This window comes from Paroedura picta, chromosome 1, assembly GCF_049243985.1.
Source record: "Paroedura picta isolate Pp20150507F chromosome 1, Ppicta_v3.0, whole genome shotgun sequence".
NCBI classification, from domain to species: domain Eukaryota; kingdom Metazoa; phylum Chordata; class Lepidosauria; order Squamata; family Gekkonidae; genus Paroedura; species Paroedura picta.
In genome coordinates this window covers 47,186,277-47,203,739 of record NC_135369.1, presented here as the reverse complement: position 1 = coordinate 47,203,739, position 17,463 = coordinate 47,186,277, and the positions used below count along the sequence as shown (strand labels likewise).

General features: G+C 39.7%; 1 protein-coding gene across 2 annotated transcripts in view; it reads right to left on the bottom strand.

Moving 5' to 3' along the window:
• SRBD1 (S1 RNA binding domain 1) overlaps positions 1–17,463 on the bottom strand; it is a 215,248-nt gene that overhangs the window by 192,087 nt on the left and 5,698 nt on the right. For both annotated transcript variants that reach the window (XM_077337219.1, XM_077337210.1), the window contains exons 3-9: positions 16,986–17,157; positions 14,004–14,342; positions 11,958–12,124; positions 9,521–9,638; positions 8,400–8,538; positions 4,389–4,485; positions 2,306–2,441 (exon numbers count right to left, since the gene is read on the bottom strand). In XM_077337219.1, the coding sequence (XP_077193334.1) occupies positions 2,306–2,441; positions 4,389–4,485; positions 8,400–8,538; positions 9,521–9,638; positions 11,958–12,124; positions 14,004–14,342; positions 16,986–17,157 (1,168 nt within the window). The remainder of the gene's footprint in view (positions 1–2,305; positions 2,442–4,388; positions 4,486–8,399; positions 8,539–9,520; positions 9,639–11,957; positions 12,125–14,003; positions 14,343–16,985; positions 17,158–17,463) is intronic.

The window sequence follows — 17,463 nt, the reverse complement described above, 5'->3', positions numbered from 1 at the left end:
AGCTTTTGGCTAAAAAAGCAAGCATGGTTCTGGTGAACCTTTGGAGTAGATGCATATTACACCATGGATAACATCAAAAAGAGATGAGAATGAAAATTGGTAGAGGGGGCAGGCTGATGGGAACACCTCAACTCTTAATTATGGTTAAAAGACAGGGCACCATTACATCTGTGCCAAGTTTTTACAATCCAAAGGTGATCCATGGAACTCTGTAGAACTTATTTGGAAAAAGGTACTTTCAGACTAGAGAAAAGTTTTTAAAAACTCCTTCTCTTTTTTTCTAAAAACCGTCTCCTAAATATAGTAATTTTGAAAAAAACTTTTTTTAGCTTGATACTATAAATATTTAGTACATACTAACTGTACAATGTTTTAAAAAGAAAAGAAACTACCACCATCCTTTCAGGTCACCTTTAACAACAATTAGCAACCTTCTCTCACTGCATCGGGCCAATTTCAACTGACAGGTTTAACATCGAGTGGCTCAGAGCATTCCCTGATCATGTGAATGTTCCCTGAGCCATTCAATGCAGCAACGGCTGACACAAGAAACCTGACATTGGACAAGAAGTCTGAGGCCGGATTTAGAAAACTGTGAAACAGAATTGGGGAAACCAGGGCTCCAGGCACAGCTCAAAGCGAAAGATGCGGGCGGAGGAGGGGAGGACAAGCAAGCATTACAGAACTCTCATTCTTCTCAGAAGGAAATCATGAAACGTTTCTTTCTTCCTCTGTCCCTGTTCAAGAATACTGAGGCACATGCCCTTGTATCAGTCAATAAGCTGCTTGCTGCTGCAAGTCTTTCCCACAGGTTAACAACCTCAATCCTGCTGCCCAGTGCACACTTTCCCCCTTCTGTACAAGGAGAATGGGTATAGCTAGGCTTTTTGAAACACCAACTTAATCTTCCTTTTCCATGTAACTCCTGTGTTTGGAGCACCACGAGAGTTGGGCGCCTCATTTACCTCAAACCCATTCCTCACTATGAAGCGCTACCAGGCCTGCTCTTCCCCACCAGGCCATGGTAGAAACGGCTCAAAGCAGGCATGACATCTCTTGCAGGAGTGCGCAGATGTAGTGGGTTGTATTGGGATTTGGGTTCAAGTAGCCACACATTCACAGCAGCTCACCTACAAGGCATGACCTCTCAGCTTAATCTACTGCATAGAACTGACATCCGGGTAAACTGGGATTTCCCTTGCCCATGCCACTAAGAGAAGGTGACTAATGTGAGACTGATAAATACTTCAAGGCAAGCCACTGGAGGCTCAACCATGAAGTAAATGACCTGGCTGTGTTGTTGTAAACCCAGCAGCTTTGGTCTCTTCTGTTCTTAAAGAAACAGAATCTTGGCCAAGCTGAAAAAAAGAGGAGGAATCCCTGCTACTAGATATTCTCTTCTAGGGCTCTCAAATTCAGATACACATCCCAAATACAGGGGCACGATTCTGAACAGCAATTGCATATGCAGGAAAAAGAAAAATTAATGACTTCTTGCCCTAAATTTTAAGCAATTAAGACTTTTGCAGACAGCATGGAAGGTTGCTTAAGTCTTGTAGCAAGTGCAACAGCAGACTGGTGTATCAGAGCTCTGAATATAGTAATTCTCTGAATATAGTAAAACTCTGATTAGTAATGAGAAGCCACTTGGTACATCCAACACAACAGCAAATTGGTCATTGAATGGTACAAATCAGGAATGGACAATAGAACACCATCCTTTGAAAAGAGAAGCCAGTAACAGATAAATAAACAAACAGAAGAAGACTACTACCATATTTATTTGTATGTGTCTCTATTTTTTTCTTTCTATTTTTAATTTTTAACACAATTGAGTTAGGTCTCTGCTGCTTTAAATGCAACTGTGTGATATCATGCTAAGATTTGAGCTAATATCCAAAATAATTTCAAAAATTCTACTTCCATATGAATTGAACAGCCAGTGTTATTACTCCAGATAAGTTTGCCAAATATATGATAGCACTTTAAGGCAAAGTGAAGTATCTATAGAAATAAAAATGGTTGCCAACAGGCCTGGAGAAAAATGTCTTGTCCATTTAATAGAGACTAAGTATATGGAAAAGTGAAGCTGAAGGTTTTCATGGTATGAAGGTACATAATATCATCTGCTAAACAACATTCCACTAAGCCTCTCTTCTAAAGATAAAAAACATTTTCCCAGGCATCTGGAAACTCTAGAAACGACAAGGAAGGTTCCACAGGTGCCTAGGCTAGTTCCAGTGTAAAGAACAAGTCAATTTCTCCTCTTTTAAAAATATTTTCTTATTCCATGTATAAAACATACCTGGTGATGTTGAACGATCTTTATATTGCAAGAAAAATTCTGGTATAGATGAAATTTGTTGATGTCTTTTTCGTTGGCTTTTTTGGAGGTCACTTTTGACAAAGATGACTGAATGCATACGTATCTTTTTTGGCACCTACATACATAAAAAAGTGTAAACAGAAAGTATGTTTTCTCCCATATACTAGGAATCATTGCATTAGTCTTCAGCTAGAAGAAGCACAAATGAACTGACTGTTTTAACAACTGCATGTTGTATTATAACAGCATCACAAGGAAAAGGCCAAATAGCCTAAGCCTGGACTTCCTTTCCATGTTCCTGCCCATGCTCTGTTGCTCCTTTCCTACTCAATATCTTACTAGACATCAGTTACTGGACCAGCTTTTATTTTATTTTATTTTATTTTTTGAAATCAAGACCTCATACATAATTAATGCTTCTTACAAACTTGTAGCTTGAAACCCAGTACTTCCCTGTTTCTTTCTCAGTGCATAAATGCATGGGTAGATTACAAAGGTATGGTCAAGCCTCCGGCCCCGAAACTCCGACCCCTCTAAGGCAATTGGATGGCAACTAAGAGAAACAGCACATTGTACTAGATGGACCACTGGCCTGATCTAGCAGGCTCTTCATATGTTCTTATTCCTCATTCTAATAGCTGCCCAAGAATCTTCTCCTACACATGGCTGCCTTCATGCTGTGAGCCAGAATTGTGGACAACGGATATGGAGGGAGTTGCAGAACCCATCATAGGGATGCCATCAGGCACTGTAAACACATACATGGTAAAAGGACACAGCATATGTCAGCATTATGAGTGTGTATTAAAAAAAATCAGAGGTTTTTCAGTTCAAGTGTATTTAACTCCCAAAATATACAGTATTCCCAAAAAATCCTGGTTCAAAATACTGGTAGTTTAAACTGAGCTACAAAGGGAGGCAGCCCCAGCCCAGGTGGAGATGAGCTGTCAGCTTGCATCACCACGGCTGATCCTAGGCTGGCTTCCCTTATAGCTCAGATTAAACTGAGCAGTAAAGGAAGCAAGCCCCAGCCCAGGTGGCATTGAGCTGGCAGCTCCCATTCCCAGGCCAATTCTGGGCCTCCATGTCCCTTGGAAGGGGGAAAGTAAATGGGGTTGCTAAAATGGCTGCAAGCCATTTAAACATAGCAGCTTGATGGGTCTGCCCATCAGCTGTCAGGCTTAAATGGCTGACAGTTATTTTAATGATCCCTTTCACACCTGTCCCTTTGGGGGGGGGAATTGAATGCTCAAATGGTTGTCAGGTGGACCCGTTAATCTATTAGGTTTAAATGGCTGAGAGCCATTTCAGTGATTCATTTAATTCCCTCCCACTTGGAGTGTGGGGCAAAAGGGACAGCTGATCATTATACCTGAATAAAGGTAAAGGTAAAGGTATCCCCTGTGCAAGCAACGAGTCATGTCTGACCCTTGGGGTGACGCCCTCCAGCGTTTTCATGGCAGACTCAATACGGGGTGGTTTGCCAGTGCCTTCCCCAGTCATTACCGTTTACCCCCCAGCAAGCTGGGTACTCATTTTTCCGACCTCGGAAGGATGGAAGGCTGAGTCAACCTTGAGCCGGCTGCTGGGATTGAACTCCCAGTCTCATGGGCAAAGCTTTCAGACGGCTGCCTTACCACTCTGCGCCACAAGAGGCTCTATACCTGAATATGCCCAAATAAAAGCTGGAAAAATTCAGCTTTTATTCAAGTCAACTATTCTGATAGCCAAAACAAATTAGAGAACCTGTATTTGGCTTAGAAGATACAAAAAAAAAAAACCCCACAAAAAAGTAAGGTATTTTTTTGAGAAATATAGGTCTATCCAAGAATACAGAAGGTAAAAAAGTAGTTAAAGGAAAGGGAGATGCATTTTATATTCTGATATTTAAATTCAATATTTAATTCTTATAAATTGTGGCCTCAACAAATAGCAGAGCTGCACTAACAGTCTCCTTGTATCACTGCTTGGCAAAGCCTCCTTCCATGTGCACAGTGAAAAGAAACAAAGTTTATCCATAAGAAGTGCAAATCAGGAATGTCATGACCTGTAACATACTTACAAGCCTCTGATGAAATCCAGTGTATCTTTATCTTTAGCGACCATGTCAGCCAAGATGTGTTGAACTCCAGATTTCACTTCCTCAATAGTAGAGAGCCCTCAAAGAAAACATTTAAGAATTTCATTTATTTATTCAAGTTATTAAAATTTATAATCCACCAACACAACCTCCATGAAACCTTCAGGTGTGGCTTACCAAAGTGTGGCTTACCAAAATTAAAGATATTTAAAAAGTTGATGGCTATCCAACAATAATCTCTATCACTGGCAACTTTAGCCTGATGAGAAACATGATGGAATCACAAGTCAACATAGGAGAAAAGCAAGGACAAACCTAGCACCACAAGCTGGCATGTCCAAACCTATAACAGTAGGCTCCAGATCTCTGAATTCAGCAGAAGTAGAGGCAGAAGTACTATCCTATTAGGCAATGCTTTACAGCAGGTCAAGCCAATAAAATAGCATTATGCTGCTGACCTATCACAGGAACGAGTGCTGCACAGCCCTTTTCCTCTCAGATTTGATATGTTTGGGACAAAGGACCTGGGACACCCAGGTTTGAATCACCATTCTGCCAAAGCAGCTCGCTGGACAATCTTAAGCCAGCCACAAACATTCAGCCTAACCTACCTCACAGGGTTGTTGTGAGGATAAAATGGAGGACAGAAGGATGCACACTGCTTTAGGTCCGCATTGGGGAGAAAGGAGGGATAAAAAGGAAATAAATTAATAAAAAATATCCAGTTATTTCAGCCCCAACAGTTTTCAAAATTGGAGCCCCTTAAATATAATGAATTTGCTAGACATTTGAATTATACATGTACACATTTAGAACTCTTTTCAACAAAATATCTAGTTCAATATGTTCAACAGAGAAACCACTCTAAAAATGAAATAGAACACTGTTCCAGGAAGAATCCTCTTATTTTAATGATCAAAGGAATTTATTGTCTAACATTGCCCCCTACAGATTCATCTATAAATGCTGTAACAGATATTAAATAACAGAATAAAATTTGAGTGCAGTGGCACCTTTAAGTCCAACAAAGTTTTATTCAAGTGTGCATACACACTTCTTCAGACACTATATAATTTTTCACTGTATATGAAGAAGCATATATGTGCACATAATCTTATACTCTGAATAAAATTTTGTTGTTCTTAAAGGTGCCACTGGACTAGGAATTCTGTTCTGTTGCTTCAGACCCACCTGAATCTAAGATATATAAAAATAGTGATCTAACTTGATTTTGAGTTAGATTTTATTTATTTTATGTTATTTATTATTTTATTCAACTGGCAATTTTTATCTCCTTTTCAAAGTGCAATCAACATCTTGCTGCACCACACATTGGCTGATTTATACAGAGTTAGCCTCTTTGTCTAACAAGGCCAGGACTGCATAGACAGGCAAAGGCTCTCCAGGATATCAAGTCAAGGTCTTTCTCATCACCTGTTGCCTGATCCTTTCAGCTGCAGAGGCCAGGGATTGAACCCAGGGAATTTTTGCAAAGCAGGTGTTTTAGCACTGAGCTGCGGCCCCTTCAACAGCTACCCCACTCAACCACTCCTTTTTTTAAACAGCATCTACACAGCTGAGGTAACATCTTAACAGAAACTGTTTGCAACAAAACTCTCCAATTCATTTCAGAATCATAGAATCGCAGAGTTGGAAGGGGCCATCAACCCCAAGCCTGCATGGCGTAGTGGTCAGGAGCAGCAGCTTCTAAATAAAGTGGCATATAAAAACCATCTCCTACTCCTACTCTTCTTCTTCTCCAGGGGTAGTCAAACTGCAGCCCTCCGGATGTCCATGGACTACAATTCCCAGGAGCCCCTGCCAGCTGGCAGGGGCTACTGGGAATTGTAGTCCATGGACATCTGGAGGGCCGCAGTTTGACTACCCCTGCTCTTCTCAATGCAGGATCAGCCTAAAGCATCCAGAATAAGCATCTGTCCAGCCACTGCTTGAAGACTGCCAGTGAGGGGAAGCTCATCATCTCCTTAGGCAGCCGATTCCATTGCTGAACTACTCTGACTGTGAATTATTTTTCCTGATATCTAGCCGATACCATTCTACATGTAGTTTAAAGTTATTACTGTGGGTCCTATCCTCTACTGCCAACAGGAATATTTCCCTGACTTTCTCTGACAAGCCTCCAAATACTTAAAGACAGCAATCATGTCCCCCTCTCAACCTCCTCTTCTCCAGGCTGAACATTCCCAAGTCCTTCAACCTTTCCTCATAAGGCTTGGTCACTTGTTAAGAGTATAGTCACTCATTAAGAGAAAATAATTTTGTTCACAAACTGCACACCATCCTACTAGGCACAGAACAGAGGTCCCAAGCTATTCTTATGAATTAGCTCAAAACTGATTTCATGTTATCACACATTAAATAGGAAAGTAACAAGTCATAGTAAACAATTTTAAAAATGCAGTCCATACATAGAAACTTCCTCTGTGATATTGTAAAACCAAGCATTTTCTTTACTAGAAGGTGCTAAGCAGATTTAGTTTCCCTGTTTCCTTTGGTCCCAAGTTAGCTTGCAAAAACAACTAGTCACTTGAAGAGTCAGCATTTAATACTGATTTTTTAAAAGGAATTTTCAAAGTAATTTGTTTCTGTCAAAGTCATTTCACTACCTGAAGCTGTCTTTTAAATTACAACAACAACAACAACAACTATTATTATTATTATTGTTATTATTATATTTATTACCCGCCGTTCCCTGATGGCTTGTGTCGGGTTACATAGAGATAAAAACCCATAAAACCCCGATTAAAAACCCCAATAAAATTACAATCAAAAATCAAATTAAAAAATTGCAACTGCTTCAAAGCAATCAATTTAAAAGAGCTTAGCTTGGCTGGAAGTTCCAACTTCTAATACAACTAACAAGTTTCTGGTTTTATGTCTTGAACAACGTGAAAAGAGGAAGGCTGCCTCCAACAAGAGGCACAAATGAGGGGTAACAAATACACAGATGTAAGTAATAGAAGCATATATATTGAGAGTTTTTTGTGTTTTTTTAACGTCCAGCTCCATTTTCCCTTTAGACCTTAACCATATGGATCAATAGATGTTCTGTACAAATGTCTAGAGGCAACTACATGCTGGATGAGGGCAAATAAACTGAAGTTCAATTCAACTGAAGACAGAGGTGATAATGATCAGTAAGGTGTCTAATCAGGGATTAAGGAATCTCGGTGTGGAACCATCAGAACAAAGTTTAAGTCCATAGCTCTATAGTTAAACATATGCTTGATATGCAAAACAGAACTCCCTTCCTCAGGGATGTTAAAACATATGGCAAGAAGGAAGGGACACCAGATAAAACAAAAGTCTTCAACTACTGGCCAAAGGGCAGTAGAAGCATACTGCCCCCCCAAAGGGCCAGTAGTTGAAGACTTTTGTTTTATCTGGTGTCCCTTCCTTCTTGCCATATGTTTTAACTCTGAAGTCTGTGTTTTTATACATGCTTTATACTCTTGGTTTTGCAATATTTTTGAATGTTCAACTTTTAATTGTTAGTCCCCATCTTCAAATACTTGAAAGGTTGTCATACAGAAGATGGAGAAGAGTTGTTTTCTGTTGCCCCAGAGGGTTGGACCAAAACCAATGGGTTAAAATTAATTCAAAAGAATTCTCGGCTAAACATCTGGAAGAAGTTCCTGACAGAAAGGTTCCTCAGTAAAACAGGCTTCCTCAGGAGGTAGTGAGTTCTCCTTCTTTGAAAGTTTTTAAACAGAGGCTAGATAGTCATCTGACAAAAATGCTGACTTTATGAACTTAGGCAGATTGAGTGGGTGGACAGGCAGTTGTGAGTTCCTGCATTGTACAGATTGGACTAGATGACCCTGGAGTACCCTTCCAACCCTATTATTTGATGATTCTAACAACCACCACAGAACATGTATTATTGGTATTTGGCCTAAAGACTAAACCCTGATGATTTAAAGCAGTATCTGAATATGAAAGCCAGACACACCTACTATCCCTGGAGCTTACCTTCCACATTCGACTTGACATAAGAAAACAGGTTGAGTGCTTTAGGATTTCCAATGAGTAAATTGGCTGCATGTTCTAATCCCAGCTGTCTGGCCCTCTGAGCCTTGGTGCCTTTACTTCCAGTTTTATATGGGCCATACTAGGATAAAACACACACACACACACATAATATACATGAACAGACTGTATTAAGATTAACAGTAGCAGAGAATGAGAAATTGGCATGTATCTCTTTTCTAGTGATCTTCTTTGGAGATCATGGCCCCTCAGAATTCATGACAGTTCTGCAAGGTCTGCAAAACAGAGTTGTTTCACCAGGGATGAGGCCAGGAGTAATATCAAAATTCAGATCTCCCTGCCCAAAGCATCAGTTGATTTAATATCAAATTTCATTGTTAAATTATCACACCCACTCACTTGAAAGAGGTGGAAACAATGATTTCAGTCTGGTATATAATCAAATTAGAATTTTAACATTATTATTTATGATTACTAGTAGCGAAGTCCATTTTTGTAATGGGCCATAGAGGGATGTGAGGGTGGAGGGCCCCTGCAGAGCAGGAGGAGGAGGAGCAGCAGGGAGGCAGGGAAGAGCCTCTGATTGGCTCTCAGCCAGGGACAGCCATCGCCCTATTGGAGAGATGGCTCTCAGTGAAAGCCATTCAGATGCTCAGCATGTTGTCGGAAGGACAATATGGTTTTTATGTGTATAATTATGTTACTTTAGTATTTGTATGATGGTTGATGTTATCCACCCTTAGCCTTCGGGGAAGGATGGGTTATAAATAAAATATTGTTGTTATTGTTATATTATTAAAAACATCTAAATAAAAATAATTTATTTTCGTCAGCACAGTGTGCTAGAGGGGGAGGAGCACAGAAGAGGGGGCATTTCCTCATGAGCTTCTCATGGGTTTGTACTTGTTTTACATATTGTCTATCACATCATAACTTTAGGATTCTCAAGAAACCAAACAGAAAGCAAAGAGATAATAATAAATCACATGCAATAAATAACATGACAACTATAAAGAAGTGAGCAGACAAGTCGATGTAGAAAGGAGACTGTTGGAAGAACACTAGAAGCACTCTGTAGATGTGCTTTAAAAGGAAATACTAACCACATGATCCAGCTCTTCCGAGGTTTTGCAGTTTAACAAAGCAGTTAAAAGATCTTCTGACAGCTTTCCTTCTTTCTTAAGTTTCTGTATTGAGCCATGGACCTTTTTGATAACAGTTCTAAAATAAAAAGGAAAGGTGTCAGTTAAAATACCATTAAATTATAATACTTACAACTCCACTACTCCTTACTCTATATCAGGCTTTCTCAATCAGGGTTTCCTGAATCCCTGGGATTTCTTGATGGCCCTGGAAGGGTTCCCCAAATGGGTGGGAGTTAATTTCTTTAAAAAATTAGTAAACATGTATAGGTGATATGAGCATATATGGTCATGTTGACCGCCCCCTCCCAAAATATATGTTTAATAAATAATTATAATAATAATACATCATTAATGATGGGCCTGGAGGAGGTGGGAAGGGGAGGGGCCCTGGGTGGACATGTATACAGCAATGCTTCCTAACCATATTTTGGATGACCATGCCACTTTTAGGGTTTCTCGGAGCCTGAAGAATATTTCAGGGGTTTCTCAATGGCAAAAAAGTTGAGAAAGGCTGCTCTATATGCTAATACAAGCATAGTCAGCTATGGTGGCACCCTGAAGATTAACCAAATAGGCTGATGCAAGGAGGGCATCAGTTGATAGAAATATGTATATAAAAACAGATAAATGGGAGAAAGGCCTGCAGGAGGCTTATTACAAAGAAAGGTTGGGGGAAATTTCCAAGATAAAAGCATCTTAATACCAAATTCCACACCAGATGAAAGCAAAGACTTAGGTAGGAGAGTATGATTTTTTGAAAGGCAACACACTTTTTTTTTGGGGGGGGGGTGCGGGAAATCCTAACTTTAAATATATCTTGATGGGTCTGATCTGGCTAAGGAGGAAAGGGATCTTGTGCCAATGAAAATGTGGCAACAGTGAAAAAGACAAACTCCAGAAAAGGGAATGAAAATAAGCTAGTCAATATTGGTCACTCTTGTGTGACCTCATTTAGAATTCTATGTGCAGTTCTGACCACCATATCGCAAAGAGGATATCACAGAGCTGGGGAAAGTGCATAAGATGGCAAGCAATGTGATTAAAGGATTGAACACTTTTCCCATTAGGAAAGCTTAATAATCTGGAACTAAAGACATCCATCAGTGGCTACTAGCCATACTGACTAAAGGAGCCCTCCAAATTCAGAAGTCATAAACCTCTTTAAATAACAGTGTTGGGAGGCAATATCAGCCTTTATGCCCTGTTAGTTGACCCTACAAGGAAACTGTTTGGTCATTATATGACACTAGACACTGGACTAGATGGACCTCTGATCCGTTTCATAAAACCTCTTATATTCTTATCAGTAACTGTTAAATTGGAGATGTTAATGAAGAAGAGTGTATTTAAACCTGCTAGGAGGGAGCACTATTTTCTCCAGCAAGCATGGAGCATACTTCTGCCCCCTTCTGGCAAAATCAGCTTGTGTTCATGAAAACGTATTCCATAATCCAAGTGTTAGTCTTTTCTTTATAGAAAACATGGTATTGTTATGACTGTAGCAGAACGACATTGCCACTTTTCTGTTATTTCACTCCTAGTCCATATTTATTTATTTATGACCTCTAAGTCAGGACTTTTGCAAAGCAAGTGTCCAGATAGTTCCAATTAATCAAACTTAAAGGACCAGCTCTACAAGCTAAAGGCTGGGGATGTGGATCACAAAGGCTACTCTACTGCTGTCGATCTCTGCAGCATTTATAATTCAGTTGTAAATATTACTATGTGTGGCGGATTATAATAGTTTAAGAGAACACTATCAGGATGCCATGGGGCTTTGTTCTTCTCAGCAGCTCTAAGGAGTCATATCCCGTGAGTCTTTGGAAGCATTCCAACAGAAGCCAAACATGTTTGCAGAGCTGCTATATACATATCTCACTTTTCAGTGATCTGACTCCAAGCTGGAGCCTTTAAACTGAAAAGTTTGGCGAAGAAAACCTCTGTGAAGTGGAAAAACACCTTCACATGGAGACGGAAGTCACTATACCATTACGTTCAAGCATTTCTACAGAAACATAGCTTTCATTTTTTTGTTCAGGGTGTGTTAAAATAGGAGATGCCATTTCACACTGCAGATGAACATCTCATTAAAATTCTTCTTCCGTTAAGAGAATCTACTTTTTTGCAAAAATATTCACATATGGCATCCCCACCTGCAGTGGCACAGCTCACTCTAACATTACACAGCCACATGCTACTGCATGTGTAGTTCAGGTTTCTGTCCCAGGTTAAAAGGAAGCAAATACTTCCCCAGTGCTTGAGCAACAATTCATGCCCATATACCACTCGGACACAGCTTTTCCATATGTGAAAGATGATAGTTGCTGACTTTGCATCAAGTCTCCTGTTCCTGCCTCCACCCCACCACACGCTGTAGCTCCTCCAAACCACATACTGTAGCTCCTCCAATGTTTGCTGCACCTCCCGCAATGCATCGGCCTCCAAATTGTTGATGAGTTCTTTTCGGTACCGGGCAATAAAAGGAATAGTATTGTCATCTTGGAAGAGACGGATGATGTTTGCACACACCCATTCTTCAATACCAGTCCTTTGTGACAAGACCTGCAACAACAATCAAAGTCCTTACAAACTAACAATGATGTCCCTGGAGACAGAGCACTTAAAACTAAAAATGTGTTGTCTAGTGCTGCCTACTTGAAGTTAAATTCAAGAATGCAAATAGTACAAAATCACCCAGTGATCTATGTGGTGGAATGGAATTTAGATCCAGGCCTCCCTTGTTCTACAATGACAGCACACTAAACTGGCTCAACCTGATCACATGTGTTGCTATAGTAATGATATTGACAGCCAGAGAGCTACATATTCTGTGCTGTAGACTGAGACCCAGGAAACAAAACAAGTCCCTTCAACCTGTGTTAATGCCCTGCCTTACCAAGCCTCTGAGAGGGTTATATACCCAAGAAGTACTACAGGAATAATTAGGATTACATATACATATAACCAAAATTGTTAACTTCTGATCCAGTTTAAATTCAGGCAATACAGATCCATATAGACATAGTTTCTCCCATAAGGTTATAGCTGATTTTAAAATGGAAAGAGACCTTCAGCTGAATCAGTAGAGATTACAAAGTGTTATTTGTAATAACCTGGCCTCCCTGCAAAGACATGCAACTAGCGCAAATAGATTCATTAAATAAGATCAGTCAAATTAGTGTCACCTTGCTTGAGCACTTTACCCCCCCCCACCCCTGACAGAATGGAATGCCCCATAATGCGTAGTGATGTTTTTAAGAATGTTAATTTTACTTTAATTTTAATGTATTGTAATAATGTTAATGTTAATATTTTCCTGATGTAAACGACCCTGAGACTTCGGTAAGAATGTTATATAAACAATACATAAACAAACAAAACACAAAAGAATTCAAAAGCCATGTAATTCTCTCTATTTGTCCTTCAGGACAGGAGCAGCCAGAAGAACTATCATAAAACTGAGGGGGCGGCTCTCTCCAAATGGACCTTTTATGGAGAACTAGGCAGAATGATCACTTTTTGATATTTTCTTGTGAAATGCAAGACTTAACTGTACCCCTCCCATGCTATAGACACAGAAGGGTTATATACCCAAGAAGTACTACAGGAATAATTAGGATTACATATACATATAACCAAAATTGTTAACTTCTGATCCAGTTTAAATTCAGGCAATACAGATCCATATAGACATAGTTTCTCCCATAAGGTTATAGCTGATTTTAAAATGGAAAGAGACCTTCAGCTGAATCAGTAGAGATTACAAAGTGTTATTTGTAATAACCTGGCCTCCCTGCAAAGACATGCAACTAGCGCAAATAGATTCATTAAATAAGATCAGTCAAATTAGTGTCACCTTGCTTGAGCACTTTACCCCCCCCCCACCCCTGACAGAATGGAATGCCCCATAATGCGTAGTGATGTTTTTAAGAATGTTAATTTTACTTTAATTTTAATGTATTGTAATAATGTTAATGTTAATATTTTCCTGATGTAAACGACCCTGAGACTTCGGTAAGAATGTTATATAAACAATACATAAACAAACAAAACACAAAAGAATTCAAAAGCCATGTAATTCTCTCTATTTGTCCTTCAGGACAGGAGCAGCCAGAAGAACTATCATAAAACTGAGGGGGCGGCTCTCTCCAAATGGACCTTTTATGGAGAACTAGGCAGAATGATCACTTTTTGATATTTTCTTGTGAAATGCAAGACTTAACTGTACCCCTCCCATGCTATAGACACAGAAGAGCATGCAATTTATTTCATAACAAGGTAGCACCATCTATTTTGTGGAATATATTCACCTGTGCTACATACATGCATGCATGCATACATACAAACATACATCTCCAAACATATACTCAAGAAACTGTTTTTCTCAATTAAGCATAGAGAATCTGCCACCACTAATAAGGAAGGGAAACATATCTTGTACCTGCACTATGTTCCAATTCATTTTCTGGTCATCTGCTGCAGAGCACGCTGCATGTTTTACATGACTTCCCTGAGGATGCATGGACGATTTTAACTTTTTTAACGGAGGTTCCTCAAATGCATAGTCATCTTCAGATTTTTCTATCTTCACTTTATCTTTATATATAGCACTGGTAGAGGGTTCTTCAGCATTATCTATGCCACATCCTGGATGCACTAAACCAAGATTCTTCATTGGAATTACCATAGGCTTTCTAGCTGGACTTCTCAGATTTGTCTCTTCCTTGAATTGCGCTCCTCCTTCATGCCCTCCAGGAACAGGAAGAGGAAAAGTGGTATCCTGACCAAATTACCAACAAGGCAGGAAGTGACAAAAGAAAAGATTAATTCTGAAACACTGTGGTATAGTTAAATGATGAAAGCTTTTTAAAAAACATCCTTAAATTATACACATCCTTTATATATAGAGAGCCAGTTTGGTGTAGTGGTTAGGAGTGCTGACTTCTAATCTGGCATGCCGGGTTCGATTCTGCACTCCCCCACATGCAGCCAGCTGGATGACCTTGGGCTCGCCTTGGCCCTGATAAAGCTGTTCTGACCGAGCAGTGATATCAGCGCTCTCTCAGCCTCACCCACCCCACAGGGTGTCTGTTGTGGGGAGAGGAAAGGAAAGACGATTGTAAGCGCTTTGAGCCCCCTTCAGGTAGAGAAAAGTGGCATATAAGAACCAACTCTGCTTCTTCTATAGCCAAAGTTCAGTTTTACACGCATATATATGTGTAAATTATATTATTTATTATACAGTTCAGGACCAGCTTAAAAAAATAATGTGAAACAAGATTTCAATCTTGAAATTCTGGATGCAGTTTTTTGGATTTGTTCGAAAGGGAAGGAAAGACAACAGCTTTGATCATATGATAAAGTCCTGTGATGAAGGGAGATTTCCATCAACAGAGCAAGACTTCCTCATAGTTTCAGGGAGGAGTCACAAGATCTGCAGGGTGAAAGCAAAGAACTGTCAGCAAAATAGTTCACCTCCTTTCATTAGCAGAAATCTTCTGCAGAGTCTAACCTAATATGTGACTCGGGCTATGTGCCACAATTCTGAGGAAGCACAGAAAATGTGGTGTGTATGAGAGCAGATGCTGAAGCTGTCAAAGAATCTCAGTATATCTTAAAAGGGAATTCTTATCATCTTCATAAAGTTGCAAATATAATCTTGAAAATTCTCACTGAAAAGGCAGTGACTGCCAAAATCTCAAAGGCAAGAATGGCACTGAACAAGATTCTCAGCTGTTGGAATTACTAGGAAAACCAGAATACATTATACCAAAGAGTAATTATGCATATTTTGCAGAACTGAGCTGTCCATGGCACAAATCTGTAGAATTTTAATCTTCCAGGTCCAGACATATAACTCACAGGCCAGATCAAGTCAGTTTAAGGCTCAATCAAAAAGTCATGCTGAGAACTGTTTTGATAGATATCAGTGGTTACCATGAAGAACCAGGGAAGGCTACAAAGATCATATGCTCCCTGAAATAAGCACCTTTCCTTCTAGAGTACAATTTTCCTCCAATGGGCTCAAATGTAGCTACCTTTTTATATTGACAGTGGTCTTAACTAGACATGAGGCTGCCACTCGGTTATTCATATCAATAGAAACAAAGAACATTTTAATTGGATGTTAGAACCATGTGGAGAGAATGTCAGGAAAACAATGAACATGATAACCCAAAACAAGGGCTAGAGGAACACATCATTCAAAGATGTGGTTAATGGCTGATGAATGGACTGTTAAATGTGTGTTTATTAAAACTAGTATATATGGCAATCCTGTGGGGTTTTCAAGGTATAAAATGTTCAGAGGTGGTTTGCCATTATCTGCCTTCCCATCCATATACTAACTAGGGCTGACCCTGCTTCGCTTTTGGGATCTGACGGGCCTGGGCTATCCAGGTCAATGCCTACAGTACTAAGATAAATCTATTTCCTCGGGTTCCTCTGTATGGAACTATGGCCAAGAGCTCCAGAGTTAACCCCAAGAAAATGATTTGCTTACAAGGAGAGTTTTAATAAATCATCAGACTTGCATAAATAGCTGTCTAAGGTCTCTATCGCTTGGACCTCAAGTGCAAGCACACACACTGCAGAGTTTGTCAGAATTCGAGGCCATGTGCATAGTTAAAACTAGTGCTGCCTATGAGTCAAACCATCACTAATTAAGCTATCTGAAACACTAGAATGAGCTGAACTGTCTTGCACCTCGCGTGCAAGGGGCATTATGATATTTGCTGATTTTTTTTTCAGTTCCCTCCCTAATGATTCCTAGTTGGGCATCTGCCTTTTTTCTTGCAGTAGCACACCGAGCCAACATTCTCAGTGAGTTATCTACTATAACTCCCGAATCTCTCTCCTAGTCAGTTATGCCCAGTTCAGACCCCCCCCCATCTGCATTTATAGTTGTGATTTTTTGCTCCAATGCACATTACTTGGCATCTGCCCACCTTGAACCTCATTTACCAAGATGATGCCTGCTCGTCCAGTCTTGACCGATTCCTCTGGAGCACTTTTACAGTCCTCCCTGGGTTTCATTGCCCTGAACAACTTCGTGTCATGTGAAAACTTAGCCATTACACTGCTTACTTCCTACTCCAAATCACTTATGATCAAGTTTAAAAACACTGGACCTAATACGGAGTCCCACAGTACCCCACTGCTTATCACCTTCCACTGTGAAAACTGCCTGTCTATAGTCTCTCCTGTTAATTAATTTTTAATCCACAAGGGGACTTAGCCCATGATTGCTAAGTTAACTTAGGACTCTTTGATGAGAAACTTTTAAAGATAGGAGTTACACAGGCTATGCATCCTGTCAGCATTTTTGAATACTGAGACAGCCATAGTAGTCAAAAGTTTTCATCCAACAGAAAGTCAACCAAGGCTTTGGAAAACAGATTGCTTTCTTCCTTGTATTACTTACTAGCTCTTCTTTCACCACTGCCTTCTTGGTCCTCTTGCGAGGCACAGTCTTCTTCGGGGTCACAGCTGCTTTTTTTGCTCTGGGCTCTTTGTTTTTGGGGGCCCTGGCCCTACTTGTCGCTTTCTTTTTGGGTTCCCATTCCTCTTCCTCCATCTCCTCCTCTTCCGATGATCTGAAAAAAATAAGAGAAAATTTTAAAGTGGGTGGAGTTATACATGATTTGGGTGTTAATTTTCAGCGGGGGAAATGAAGTACAAGAATGTAAGAAAACTGCTCAGGAACACGTCGATGCAATCATTGGTCAGTTCAGATGACAAATTCTTTTTTAAAAAAACAACAGCACTTAAAATATTTATTTATGGTCATTTAGACCAACATAGCACAAAGGAACTTGAATCGGAGTGTTTATTATTATTATTATTATTATTATTATTATTATTATTATTATTATTATTATTATTATTATTATTTTGCTGTT